Source organism: Columba livia, chromosome 1 (genome assembly GCF_036013475.1).
Source record: "Columba livia isolate bColLiv1 breed racing homer chromosome 1, bColLiv1.pat.W.v2, whole genome shotgun sequence".
In the NCBI taxonomy this organism is placed as follows: Eukaryota; Metazoa; Chordata; class Aves; order Columbiformes; family Columbidae; genus Columba; species Columba livia.
The window spans coordinates 158,830,686-158,845,412 of NC_088602.1; the positions used below are offsets into that span (position 1 = coordinate 158,830,686).

General features: G+C 37.3%; 1 protein-coding gene across 19 annotated transcripts in view; it reads left to right on the top strand.

Annotated features, from left to right (window-relative positions):
- Positions 1–14,727, top strand: part of NAV3 (neuron navigator 3) — a 548,370-nt gene that overhangs the window by 359,710 nt on the left and 173,933 nt on the right. For 18 of the 19 annotated variants that reach the window (XM_065041110.1, XM_065041166.1, XM_065041103.1 and 15 more), the window contains 2 exons: positions 8–125; positions 849–901. In XM_065041110.1, the coding sequence (XP_064897182.1) occupies positions 8–125; positions 849–901 (171 nt within the window). Of the gene's footprint in view, positions 1–7; positions 126–569; positions 616–848; positions 902–14,727 lie in introns of those variants that run through there. The other variant, XM_065041114.1, reaches the window with a different exon arrangement.

Sequence of the window (14,727 nt, forward strand, 5' to 3'; positions counted from 1 at the left end):
TCTGCAGATTTACACTGACTGGGCTAACCACTACCTAGCAAAATCTGGCCACAAGCGGTTGATCAAGGATTTGCAACAGGACATTGCAGATGGAGTTCTGCTAGCAGAAATCATCCAGATCATCGGTAAGACCCGGGCTGAGAGAAGCACTGCGAGCTGTCTCCTTGCATGGGGGAATATATAATTCAAGTTGAATGTATTTAACAATAAGATGAACCCTGAATAATACAATTTGACTGGGTCCATATGTCTCTGATATTTGTGCGGTTCATCCTTGTCTTAATTAAAAAATATGTTTATGTGAGCATGTTTGGAAGTTGCTGTTTAACCATACTTTAAATGGCCAGAACTGTATCTTACACACTTTGAATTGTCAGAAATGAATGCTCTATTAAACCATATGTCTCCCATGTGTGCATTTTGTTAGCTGGAGTGGCTCATACTTTCTGGGATGCCTTGAAACTGTATCCTGACCCTGCACAGACAATTGTGGAAGATTTCATGTCAGCAGTTATTTTGCAGGGGCTGAAGAATTAGCAGCGACCTCCTTCGCACTTCCCCCTTTGCATGATTTGGCATGTGGAAGCAACTGCTGCTAACAAGAGTGTTGTTACTGTATGACTGAGCTTTACTTAGAAAGGAGTTCTGTGTCAACAAAGTCCCGTACACTTTATTGCTGTGTCTTTTCTTCTCCTCTGATTTTTTTTGTTTGTTTGTTTTTGTTATTGTTTGGGGTTTTTTGAGGGTTTTTTTGTTTGGAAGGGAGCTATTTTTTTTGGACAGAGGGTGGAAGGGAGAGTTTTATCTCACTGTTCACTTCTGCTTTTCTCCTCACTGTTTTTGTTTAGCAAATGAAAAGGTTGAAGATATCAATGGCTGTCCCCGGAGCCAGTCTCAAATGGTAAGAATAAAATATATTTTTAGTTTGTGTTGGCACCTCTGCACTTTCCTAAAATACTTTTCAATAATGATTTATTTAAACTGTGAATATTCTGTCCCACGTTTACCATGAAGTTCTAATTCTCACATAGTGTTCTTTGTACTTTTTCTTCCACATGTGCTTAGTGTTTGTCACTTCATTTCTGTGCTTGCTGACTTTGGGTCTTGAGGTAACTCAGCAGCAAAATTTAATAACTTCTAATTGATCAAGAACTGCCTTAGCAGACCTGTTCTTCTGATGATCCAGATAATTTCATCTAACTTCATTTTTAAAGGCAGTAAATCCAAGAACAATATTTTAAGTGGAGTCTTTGTGTCTGGAAAACTGTTTTGATGAACAAGACTTGCCAAATTGTTTTTGAATATAAATAGCCTTTTGGATTGTCCACTGTAAAGTCCAGTTAGATGCACTGACTTCAATACTTTCAGAAATAGCACTTTAGTCATATAGCTCTCTGAGCTATAGCTGGCAGCTGCTTAAAGACATTTTAATACTCTCAGGCAAGAAGCATTTTGTGACTGTGATTCATATGGAGTCTTATAAATCTTTTACTGTGTTTATGGCTAGTCAACTACATTTAATAAGATAAAGCCTCCTTAGGGGAGGCTATGGAACTGACAGGTACAAAATCTGAGCCTCAGTAACATCATCATGCATTTACTGAATCATTTGTAGTTCCAGTCATGCTCCCTCACGCTGAGGACTTTTGCATTTCTGTTCACATCCAAATATTATGTGAATAAGGTGCACAATTGTGTAGCTGGCAAGGATTTTGGAGTGTAATGATTTGGATGAGCTCGCATAATAGCAAACTGCTGAAGCTGAGCTTAAAAATGAAAATGGAGTAGAAAAGTAATTGAAGGGGGAAGAAATTTTCAGATTTTTTTTCTGCAAAGCTGCAAAAGGTCAAAGAAAAAATTTTGAGTACCAGTGAAGTGAATAATCAGGTCTTTCAGTTCTTATTTAAAAAAAAAATGTGCAGGTTTATAAGTTTTTTCTGTGGTTTTCAGGCTTTTTGAAACAGTCCACAGCAAGAATATATACAATTTCCTTAATAATAGTTATTATTTTAATTACTCATATTACAGCAGCATCTAGTGGCCCCAGCTGAGAACACTGGGAACTCCAGCATGAAATTCTAAAATTACACACACAGATTGAGTGATAATCACTCTACTTAATTCACATTAAAACCTACCATTCCAGACAGAAAAGACAAACAAGAAGAGACAAAAGCACAGAAAAGCGATATTATTTTCTGAGGTTATATAAGTGGTTAGTGACCACCTAGGATTGCTCAGGGACCTACCACTCTGATGTCTGTTGAGAAAATTATTCTCTCTAGCAATATTCACGTGTCCAAAGTGACAACATTTATGTATGTTCCCTGTTGACAGGTAAATCTTTATGTGGCACGGGGATTGGGAATTTCACCTCTAGCTCTGCTGCAGTGGTGGGGGAAACATGGTCAATGCATGCCCGTGCCACAGCAGTACCTGTAGGAATCTCTTTGTGTCCGTCTTCCCCCTGTCCTAAGCACATCTCAGCTCAGCCAGGCTAAAGTGTTTGTCTCAGGTCCTCTGGGTCTCCAACCAGGTGTTTTGAATGCTCCTGTGCATTGTCATACATTGTCATACAGTGTTTGCACAGTGCTAAAGCATCACGTTTAGCCACTTAACTTGATAGAAATAGGATATATTTTTCCATCTTTCTTTGATTTGGTCTCTATACTGTATTGTTTTATGTCTACTGTTTGATCAGATTATTTTCCTGCCTTTTGACATACCAGTTTTATACTGTTGATTTCTTTGACTGAGATAGAAAACTTAAAATGTATTGAAGCTAAAGTAGTTCAAACTTGTCAACTTTCCTCTCAAAGCATCTCAGAGATCTCAGGTATTGAGTCTGCCTTCCATTTTTCTCCTTTGGGTTGTGCACTGATCTGCCCAAGCTGAAGGCACCATCTTACTGCATTTTCAGGTAACTTTGCCTTGCAGTGCTCAATTTTGTTAGCCCACCCATTTAATGATAGGTCAAGTCTCTGTTATTTGTACCAGTGGAGTCTTGGTTGTTTGTATCCTGCAGGAAAAAAAAAAGAGTAACAGTTGTTGAAACTAGTTTACGTATTTGACGTATTCTGATATGTAGCGATATGTCCTGTCAGGATTTGTCAGAAAATCAGACATCAAATGAGCAACAATCACAATATTCCTATAGCATGCATGTTAGCCAGTCATTCGCTGTTTTCATTTTAATATTTTTAGTTTCTAAACCTCAAGAATCCCACCACCATTTTCTTTCACATATGTTTTCATGATCTTTGCTCTCATAACCTGCAATTAAGGAGAAATGTTTTCTGTATTCGTTTGCCATTTGATACCCTTCCCAGGAAGAGATGTCTAAGATATCTTGCTAGCTTAAAAGAAGCTAGAGAGCACTGACATGGATTGTCTGCTGCTGTAAGAGCTTTATATCCTCTGCAGATTATAGTGATATCAACTAATAATTGATCACTACCAATAATCTCAAGTTCCTTTCCATGCACCATTTGGTTTTCCTCTTGCCAATGACTTCATCTTTCAAGTGATTTCTAAGGTATCTCAATCCAGCTGTTACCTTAACCTGGAAACATCTTTTAAATATTATTTTAAATATGTATATAATGCTTCTTTTTCTTTTAGTTAGGTCTGTTGCAATGTCTTGCACTCTGTGCTCCTCTTGGCAGTGATACATCAAGTACTTGCAGACAAGTTGAACTGGCTCCACAGGTCCAAGTTCATAAAAATGAAAACCTGTGAACCCCAGCAGCATCCAGTTTCTGCCTAGTTAGCTTTACCAGGATCCTCGTGGCTGTCATTATGCTCGCACATTTGATGTCACACGCAGAATCTGAGAACCTGAGAGGTACTGGGGAATAAATTATTTCATATTCAAATCTCACAAGCTTTAAATAAATAAACCTTCAAGAGAATCAGCAAGATTTCTTGTTTGCTGAGTAAATGTACTGTGGTAAAAAGATTTTGGCATTTCTTATGAGTGGTTTTAATAAACATAATAAGGATTTAAAATACAGTATTATAATATACATTGTCTGTCTACAGTGCCATATAGAATCTTCTCCTTGCCTATTTTTTTATTCACAGTATGCATTCAAGGAGGAATATGGCACTGCAACCTTTTTTCACCATCTCTTTCAAGACCTTCAGTGGAAGAAAACATATTCATTTCTATCTTTTCCTTATGTAAATTATTCCATAAGCCTACCAATTAAGGCAACCTAGAATCATCTTTCTTTTAGAAGATGATGATCTTTCAAGGCTTTACTTTTTGATGCAGCCAACAGCTATTTATTTTTCTGGTACTTTATAAGCCATTTGTTTCTTTAATTTCTGTTTTAAGTTCCCCCATCATTGGAAAAATCAGGATAGTGTCCTGTCTAGAAAATATGTTATACAGCTTTTCTCTAATTGTCTAATTCAGATTTCTTTTTTCTTCCTAAACATATTAAAAATATACTGGAAGACCTCCACTGTTTTGTCTCTAAACAGATCATATCAAGCATATAGGAAACATACAGATTATCAAACGTAATCCATCCTGGGGTTGTCAGAGAAAATGCAAGGGAATCAGAAAGTATTGGACTGAAAATATTTTTATGATGACATTTGCAGTACTGTCCCTTGAGAATTTTACAAAAGTAATGTTTCTATTCCTTCCTTATGCAGTCTATAGTGCTTTCAGCTGCATAAATAATAAAATAAATTCAAAGTTGCCAAAGCTTTTTAATACATTGTTTTTCAAGTTGATTTTTCCATCAGAGGTTCCTGTTGTCTTATTAGCTGTTTTTCTTCCTTAGAATTAGCTCTTGCTACTTCCTGTGAGAACTGTCAAAGCCAGTACACATCTATGTATTTACACACATTTAATGAAGAGTAATTTTCATTTTGCCAGTCTTATCTTTGGCACATTTTTCTACCTATTAATATAACCAAAAGCATACTTCAAAGGTATTTTTTATAGCTTAGATATAGACATGCAGCAGTCCAACAGTGGAGTTGAATTCAATAAAAATACAGGTCTTGCTTACCACATCCTGGAAATCAGGGAGTTGGAAAAGGTGTGGGAGCCACAGGACATTGCCAAAAGGGTATGAACATTTAGTAAAAAGCTGCAGTTAGCAGATCTTACACTATTTTGGTAGAGTAGTAGTGTATGTGTTAAAAGTGGGAGTCAGTGTGACTGTGCAGCACTAATTACATCATTTCTACAACATTGTACTAATTTAATTAATAACACCTTTAAAAAGATGTTAATAAATTGAAAATGTTTCAGGAGAAAGCCACAAGAATGCCAGCAATTTTGCTATATTCTAGGAGACTGAAGAAAAATTGTGAGCTTTAGCAAGGAGAAGGTGGAGTGAGTGAATGAGTCGCTGTTTTGTGATAGAGAGAGCTTTCTCTAACGTGGTTAAAGAAGTGTGTGGATTCTGAAGCCGAATCAAAGTCATAGAATAGGACAAAGTGACCATATCTATACTGGTAGACATTGCTTTTTAATGTATTGGGTAGATGTGCTTCATAGTGTTTCTGCAGTGCCACAAAAGCCTCCTATGGCTCCCTCTCTGCCCATATGTTTGGGTTTTTCTCTGGAGGAATAGAAGGTGTCCTTAGTTTTGAGAATTTCAGTGAATAGCCTAAAGGGTGTTAATTGGAGTGTATGCACTTCCATGTAACAGCATGTAAGAGAAGTAAAATGATTTCACCCTAAAAAGGAAGAGTACCATTGGTCTTACCAGATTTTCAGTAAATTTCTTAAGATAGTTGAAATATCTGTCATGTAAGTTGGAACTACAGACAAAGGATCAGATATAAACTGCTTCTTGGTGGTCCCCCAAAATGCTATTAACAACTTGCTAGGAATGGAAAACAAGGAATAACCTGTCACCATTTGTGAATAGAAAGTCTATGATTTGTGACCTCAAGGATCTGTGCAGCTGTGCTTGTGGTTCATTCATTGTGTTCACAAATTATCTGGAAAAAGGCATTAATAGTTAAAAAAAAAAAAGTGAATAGTGAAATCTAAATCTGATCATGAAGCTGCAGAAAGATCTTGCAATTCTGAATAAAAAAAGGTGTGTTGAACTGCTATTAACCCTTACCAGTGAGATGTTAACAGATATGCATATAGTTTTCTTGATGATGAGCTGTTTTGGGGAAGATGCAGTTTGCGTAAAATATAGAACAGGGCCTGAGAAAAGAGCTTTAGTTAGTACAAATATCTGTTTGAAAATGTAGTCAAAAGGAATGGCTTCTTGCCATACGGGCAGGATAGAGTCAAAAGATCGTTTCCCTATCCTCTGGTAGACAAGAGGTATCTAGGATTTGATAATGGAGTAGTTTTTAAGAGGGAGAAAAGTAGAAGTACTTTTAGAAAAGGATGACAGGTTAACAGCATGATATCTAGGGAAGTAATCTCACTAAAGCAAGAGAAAAAAATGGCAATAATTAAAATTTGGTCTCCTGTGAGAGGTTTTCTGTGTTTATAGATAGGAAAGCTCATATTTTGGCTGTGTTACATGGAAAGAATCTGCAAGACATAGTCACAGCTTGTGTGGGAGTGTTTGGGGTAGAGCATACTTGAAGAATATGCCGAAGTGTTAGGTAAAGGACTGTGTGGAAAGGATCAGAAGGAAATTAAGAGTTTTGCTCATGTTGGCAACTAGTTGGAAGGATGATTTTAATTTGGATGAGAGTATTCAGATCTGGAACAGAGAAAGAGATTATATTCTTCTTCCATTGACACTATACCTGTACTCTATTGTAATCTAGATCATTGGCTATTGGGCATGTCCACATACTTACTTTTATTTGTCAGAGTTTTCAATATACCACAGTGATGACAAATACTTCTTCTCACAGTCTGTTCTTTCTTATCGTGTGGCAGCTCTGGACTGAAGCAGACTAGGCTGATACAGCTCCATTATGAAAGTATGTAAGCAGATGCTTATTTATGCAGGAAATTATGTTCCTCAACATGGTACATATTCAGATTTCCCATTTTCTGATGGTGGTTTCAAGTAGAGCCACACAATTTTTTACTTATCTAGTAATGCTTTCTGAGATTTCTCCCTAGGTAGGTGATTTACATTTAATTTGTATGCTTACTGGGATTCCCAGGAAAGTGCCCAAGACTGTCAGAGCAAAGAGCACATCTTATCTGTCCTTCTGAGATCTTTTCCTGAACAAGTCCTCTCATTTCCTAGGTAGATTCAGAGTGGAGTCTCCCCTTTGAGAGCAAATCCACACCCTTCCCCAGTGACTCTCTTCAGCTCTTCCACGGAAGACTTTCTTGGACATATTTGACACGTCCAGACACTTGCAATGCACTGTGCTGTGTACAATGTACAAGGTGGCTTCGGAGCATTTACAATTCGTTTATTATTCACTGAATATTCAAGTTGACTATCCCATTGAAGTCTCTCACATTTCCTTTTGTTGATGAGAGCAATGTTAACTACTAAGACGCATTTTCATTTAGCTGTGCTGTCCAGGTTCACAGAGCCCTGAAGCTTTATCTGCTGTTTGAGAGCACATGCAACATACAATTCATACATCATGTCCTGGAGCTCAAAGTAGTTGGAAATCATTATCAAGCCTTCTACACCTGTATTCATGTTGCCGCTTAGAAATAATGGGGGTGACAGCAGGAATCTGTAGAAGATTCCTGCTTCCATGTGCATGCTTCCATGTGCAAGGAAGTCTCCACTGTTGAAACAATATGCTAAGCATCAGATTATACCTGACTGCTTTGAATTTGCTCAGGGTGCTGAACATTTTGGAGAACGAAAGAAGCCTTTTTGAACTCTTGAATTATAAATGATAAGTGCAGGATGAAATTTTAGAAGCTGACCTTTAGTACTGGATTCTTCCTCTTTCCAGCAATGCATATAGGTATATCTACAGTGTAAGTATGTGAAGCAACATCTCCATCCGTGTAGAAATTGAAGTTTATTTTTTGTTTGCAGATGAAATTAACCTGACATAAAAATGAGAGTAAAAATGAAAATCAGAACATCAGAAATACTGAGGGTCCATCTAAGGATACTTTATAGGACTATTGTGACAATATGAATGGAGGGAATAAAGAAAGAAAAGAAGATATTATTTCTGATAAAGAAGTTGATGTTAAAGTTGTTGACATTCAAGGATGAAGATGTTGGAATTCTGGTTCCAAGTTTCTCTGAAAATAAATTATTAATGGTATGAACACAGCCACTTTGAGTAAGATGAGAGACAAATTGGTTTAGTGTGGAAATGGCAGAAAGAGGAATTCAGACTGCTTTTCTGAAAAAAATATAATTTCTAAAAGCTCTTGAAATGGAAGAGTAATTAGAGGTAGGGTGAGAGATGGACAGACAAGAAGATTAACTGTTGCCTTCTGAGGGAAGAACAAATGTTTTTTTTGTGAGGGACAGAGGAAGCTAAGGAAGGGATGAGAGGGGTGCTACAAGTGTTAGGTCTAGAAGAGCATAAAGGATAGAAAACTTCATCCTGCCTAAGGATGTTACAGGCATAGAAAGGGATAAGAAGGCAACAAATCCATCACTGTTTTGATATGGTTTGATTCTGGTTTGTCCTTTGTTAGACCTCTTTATTCTTCACTGAAACAAGCAGTTCTCTTTACATCCAGAGATCTGAGAATATTAAAAGAACCACAGGATTTACAACAATCCCCCTTCACAGAACAGCTCAGAGTTACTCACTCACATCAGGCAGTGAGATGCATAGTCCCCTGAGTCACTTACATTTGACTCTGAACTCATAAAAGAAAATGCCACAGGAACACATCCTGGCTATTATTTTACCAGGCTGGAAGAAGCACATTATTCATTAAATAGAAATTGCATGCAGTTATTAGCCTCTTTGTTTAGGATTACAAATTCCTTCTCCTATTAATGTGTGGAATCACATGAAGATAACTCATCTAGATGTCCATGAAATAATCATGCTAGAAGAAGTACTTGTACTGTGATGATATCAGTGTCCATGAAATCTACTGAGTAGTTTGGTTAAGGATAGTTCATTTGATTAGGGATAGGATCAGGATTATGCACATTTTGTTTCTGTAGACCAAGATTACTGAACACAAAAAGATCTTTTCATTCCTTAAAATTAGCTACTCCCCTGCAAAACCTTTTTTTTATTATTATTTTTTTTTCTCCTAGCAATTCCTTGGAATTCCTTTCCCCTTAATCTGTGTCTGGAATATGCCACTACTTCCATGCCTCTGAGGCATGCCCATTTCACCCATCTCTTCTCCCCATCCCTCTACTGTGTCTGTCAGGAATATCAGCCAATCAGAAACTCGTGCAGTTAAACTGTATTGGGAGAATATGCAGAGATTAAATATTGGAGTACTTTATGCATGAAGACTAGTGGGTGACATAGAGTGAAGTCTTTGTTATTTGAAAAGACGCAGTTGACAGGTTCCTCATTTCTCCTTATCTGTTACTAGTGTCTTACCCTCTTCAATCTTCTGGTTTCTGTTTGGTTTGTTTGTTTGTTTGTCTTCCCTAAAAGATGTCATGTGGACATTCCCTAATTTTTTTTAATTGATCCAATATATATTTTTGATACAGATGCTTAGACAAAGAGATGATAAATGGATGGCCTTGAAACTTCCATTAATAGAAATGCACTGAAAAGTTTTAACACAGATGTGGTGTTCAAATACATACACACAAATTGACTATGACATGCATTTTAGAAAGCACCTGTTGGTTATAGTCATTAGTACATTTTTCCCAGGATAGTAGAAGCAGGATTGCAGTAAATATGTGTGCTTCATGATGGTGTATTTTTATCATCTTCTATAGGGAGAATATGTTATAAATACTAGGAATGTCTAGAATGTTTGCTGGATTTAAAAATAGAGAGGAAAGTGCATGATGTTTAGCTGAACAGCAAAAATGCATATTTAAAGTGAATAAGAAAATAAACAATGTCTCTGAAGTGGTTTTGTTTTACAGTATATCCAAACAAGGTTTTTTGGTAATTTTGAGTTTTTGTCAGCTTTCTAGATTTTTATCAAATGCCTGATTATTTTGGAACTGAGGCAAAATGCCAGTTTTCTTATGGTTAAAGTTAAGGACTTCTATTTAAAGATTTTCTAACCACTCCCTTTACAACACTTCTACTTAAACTGTCTTATAATTTTGTGTTCTGTATGTTAGTTAGAAAGGGTTATTGTTATGTGTCTGTGAAGCTTTGAATTTCCTCAGAGAGACAGACTTTTCACAAAAGAGCATTTCTTAACATTGAAGCTGAGTCCCAAGGTCACACGCCCCTCTTCCTAAAATAATCTGTCCCTTCCTATCTTGACAACAGTGAATTCTGATGCTTCAGTAAATTACAAGGCTCTCAAGAAACAATGTGGACCTGTGTTTTGGTGCATAGTCCACACGAAGTACCTTGAGTAGTCCTGATGATACCCCAGTGATTTTATTGACTCTTTGGCTGATTTGACCCCAACCAGTTACTAGGACCATGCAGCCACTTGTTGATTCTTCCCACCCCCCAGAGGGGATGGGGGAGAGAATTGAAAGAAAAAGGAGGAACCTGTGGGTTAAGATAAGAACAATTTTTAATTGGACAGCAAAAGAAGAGAAAAACCAAACCAAACCAAACCAATAAACCCACCACCAACAGCAATATATATATATATATATATATATATATATATATAAAATAAGTGATGCAGGTTGCAGCTGCTCTACACCCAGTGACCAACATACAGCCCATCCCTGAGCAGTGATCGTGAACATTGATCCTGTACAGCCAGTCCTGGAAGAGTGGAGACCCAGACAGCAGTTCACACTTGAACATGATCACAGCAAACAGCCAGTCCTGGAAGAAAAGTGAGACAGGCTGAACAGCCATCTCCAGATGTATATGGAACATCAAGCTATTGGTAAGGAGTACTTCATTGGTCAGCCTGGATGTCAGTCTAGGTGCTGTCCTGCTATGCTTCCTCCAAGCTTCTATGTGAACCTGCAGCTGGAAAGGCGAACAAGTCCTTGATCTACGTGGCAGCAGCCAAAACATCAGTGAGTCCTCACAGTCTTTTCATACCAACTGCAAAACACAGCCTAGATTACTGGAAAGAAAAATGTAATTCTGTTCCAGGTAAAGGCATGGGAAGTTCAGTGTGTTATCACATTATTCTCATACTAAATCCAAACCAAAAGACTATGCTACCAACTACAAAGAAAATATTCTAACTACTATGAAGAAAATTAGCTCGATCCCAGCAACACTAACATAGGCATTTAAGACACTCTCCCTGTCTCTCATTTGTGAATGAAGGTTTGTGGGATCTTCAAATTTCTAGAAGCTTTGATGCACCATTGTATTTTCTGGACCCTTGTAGAGCCGGAGATGGCCACTTGTCTAGTCTACAGAGTGACCAGAGCTACTAGCTGTGCTTCTTAGAGAGAGTCCAGATTAACTTTACACAAGAGATATTGAATATCATTTTGAGATGTAAGCATCGAGACCTGCAAGCAAAAAATGAAAGCACACACCAAGTATGAATATCAGCATTTTTTATTTTCTTGGACTGGGAAATCCAGCTACTGGGAAGATGTTTTAATAAAGGCACAGGAATTGCTCAGATGTCTGTCTGTCATAAAATGCTGTCTGTGGTGTAAGGTGTAAAGCAGCAGAGGGTGCCAGAAGGCAGCAACTTGTGGATTCCATTGTAATTAATGGAAAAGGAAAGGGAGTGTAACTAGCCATGTTAGGGTGGAACATGGTTTGCATTGTGAATTTGGCTCTAGAAGAGAGAGAAGAAGCACTTCTTGTAATTTTAAGCATTCATGCTCTAAATTAAAATAAACACTGTGCAACAAATTGGGAAGCTTTTGGAGGTATTGTGTTGTGCATTATGCTGAGTTGACCATGCTTGTCACTGAATCATCTATACAGCTACATATACTCTACATAATATGCAGCTATACGTACTCAGTATTCCAAAGCTTGGCCATATAGCACAGGCTGCAAGACAGAAGGATAATACAGTAACACAGAATGTCCCAATGATGTAGTGTGTTAATTACAAACTAACATGGTAACAAAAACCACCCTCTCCTTCTGCATTTGTAATTGTTAAATTCATTTTAAAAGATTTGACAATCTTCTGCTGCTCTCCTTCTGGAACATAAAGTACCAAAAATTTGATGCCAGATAAAGGTTTTTCAGCACAGATAAAAGTTTTACAGCAATATTTCATTACTTTCAGAATATAATACAGTTACAATGTTAAAAACTGAAGGGATACAACAGAAATTAAGTACATACTGAAATCACTATGATCAGTCCAGATGTATTTTCTCACTCTGCCCTTGATCTTTGCTGGAACAGGGGCTGCTTATATCTGCTGCAGCTAATGTTAGCCAGTTTCATGGAAAGAATGCCAAACCTGCTTGATTTTACAGCATCTTTTACAGACTTACCATTTTGGAGTTCCTTGACTTTTATGCATAGTAACCCGTCTAAACTTGCTCTTTTATTTGGCAGTAATTATACCCAAAGAATAAACTCCTCTTTGAACCCTGTTACAAATCCCTTCCCCCTGCAGCCTCTCCCCAGTGCCCTATTGCTGGCACGTAGGAATGAGCATACACTGCTGCGTCAGAGCAGTGTCCCTCTGGTCAATATTCCCTGTCTGAGAATGGCAATGCAAGCAACGATTTAGCAAGAACAAGTGACCCCAGTATTCTTTTTTTTGTCCATTGTCCTCCTCTTTCCCCAATATCTAAAGTTATTGTATTAGGGGAACTAGAAGCGGGGCTAGAGGATGCTCCTTTGCCTCCTCTTTCATTTGTGCATTACTGTTGTGATCACTGCTTATTCCATCACACGTCAAAATGAAGCATGCTGGGTTTCTCACAAAAAAACCCTTCTGTCTCTTATAGCCATGTCCACAGTGATGGGACTGGGTGCAGAGAAGGCACTTTTTTTTCATTGATTGCAATTACTGCTCTTCCAACCTTCTATTGCTGTCAGGAGCCCGTGGATCTGCCCAGTCTGGAATGACATAAGGTACCACTGGGCAGCTGAAACTCTGTGTTAGTAAAGATTTTGGCAACAATGAACTGAACTTAAATACTGATGTTAACTCTAAATATAAATTCTGTTACAGCTAATGACCCTATTATAGGCAATACTATTAAGGTATACAAAGGTAAATAGGCTTAAGCTAGCAGTAGAACAGACAAGTTACCACAAAGGCTGCTTATTTCAACAGTATTAACTAATCGTTTCTCATGTAAAGGCTCTTGATCAGGTTAATTAGTATTAACATAATCTTCTTATGTTTTTTTTTTTTCTCTTTTTTTTATGTAACTTGTCTGCTTAAATCCACTGTGACCTGAAACTTAACATACAAATCGTTAGAATACAGTGCAACCATTTTTATTTCAGCATAAATAAATAGCATAAATACAGTAATCTATTTGGCAGCTTTCTGATGTGCGGAAATTATTTAAAACACTCCCAGTCTGTGGAGTCTGCTGACCATACAATCCACAGATGATCATATGACATAAATCAGAGATATGCTTATTTTAAGTTGCACTTATTTTAAGTTGGCCCAGTGTCTGGATATAAATTAGTCTGGGCAGGCTTCAGTTTCAGAGTCATGCCAAGATATATTTTTTGTGTCAGGACTTGATTGTATTCAGTCTCACAAACTGATCACAAATATTTTTTGCTTTCTAAAGAGTTGATATCAACTTAGAGGATTTGTTTACCTATGTGGTTCTTATAAATTATTTCAGATAGCACCCTGACCAGCACCAAACCTGTGCAGTCCTAAAAGCTGAATCTAAAAAGTCTTCCTGAAATAGAAATATGTTTGTATTTTAACTTGTAGCTTTTGGCAGTCTTTAACTCTATAATAAGTATAACATGCTTTGTTTAGGCTTGTATTGTCAGCTAATTGAAACCGTATTTGAATTATTCATACCTCTTGATTCTTTAGAGTTTCTTCGGAATTACAATGGGAGCGTACCAGTGACATTCTCCTCTAGGGAAAAAATGCCACAAGAATTTTCTTTGTCCCAGGGTTTCTACACTTGAGAGCTGAGACCTATTTACATGTGATATAAATAATCGTTCATAAAGTTAGCTACAATTTTGTGTATTCTAACTGCACACTTAACTAGCTAACCAGCTTTCCAGTCTAGTGGGCTATTTTGCCTGTCATTCACAGATTTTCTCAGTAACACCTCGCAATGCTAACTTTAAATTAGTGTAGTTTTGATATGTTTTGTTTTTAAAGCTCTCAGTTCATAGACAGATGAGCCACAACAGTCCACAGTAAACATATGTGCAAGGGTGTCTTCACAGTTCTTGTATATATGAGGGTTCTATTTGGATTTGTTAGCATAAACAGTTTTGAAAGATTTATGTTGTTACATCATATAAATTAATATATTTGAAGACACGCACCCCCTCCAAAGCCCAGCAAATGCTCATTTTTCAAGTAATACTGGCTGTATTTTGTAACTTGAAAACACTTGGATAAGTATTTAAAACATTGCTTCCTCCTGCACTTCACACTTCATTGCCTACAACTGGAAGTGAAGTGACAACAAGCAATAACTGTTTGTTCAGGCCTTGTTTTATAGGCTCGAATACTTCTGATGTTTGTTATAACATTCGGCTAAGAATTAAAAAAAAATCCTGGCCCTATTGAATTTGAGAGCAGATATCCCATTGTCTTCC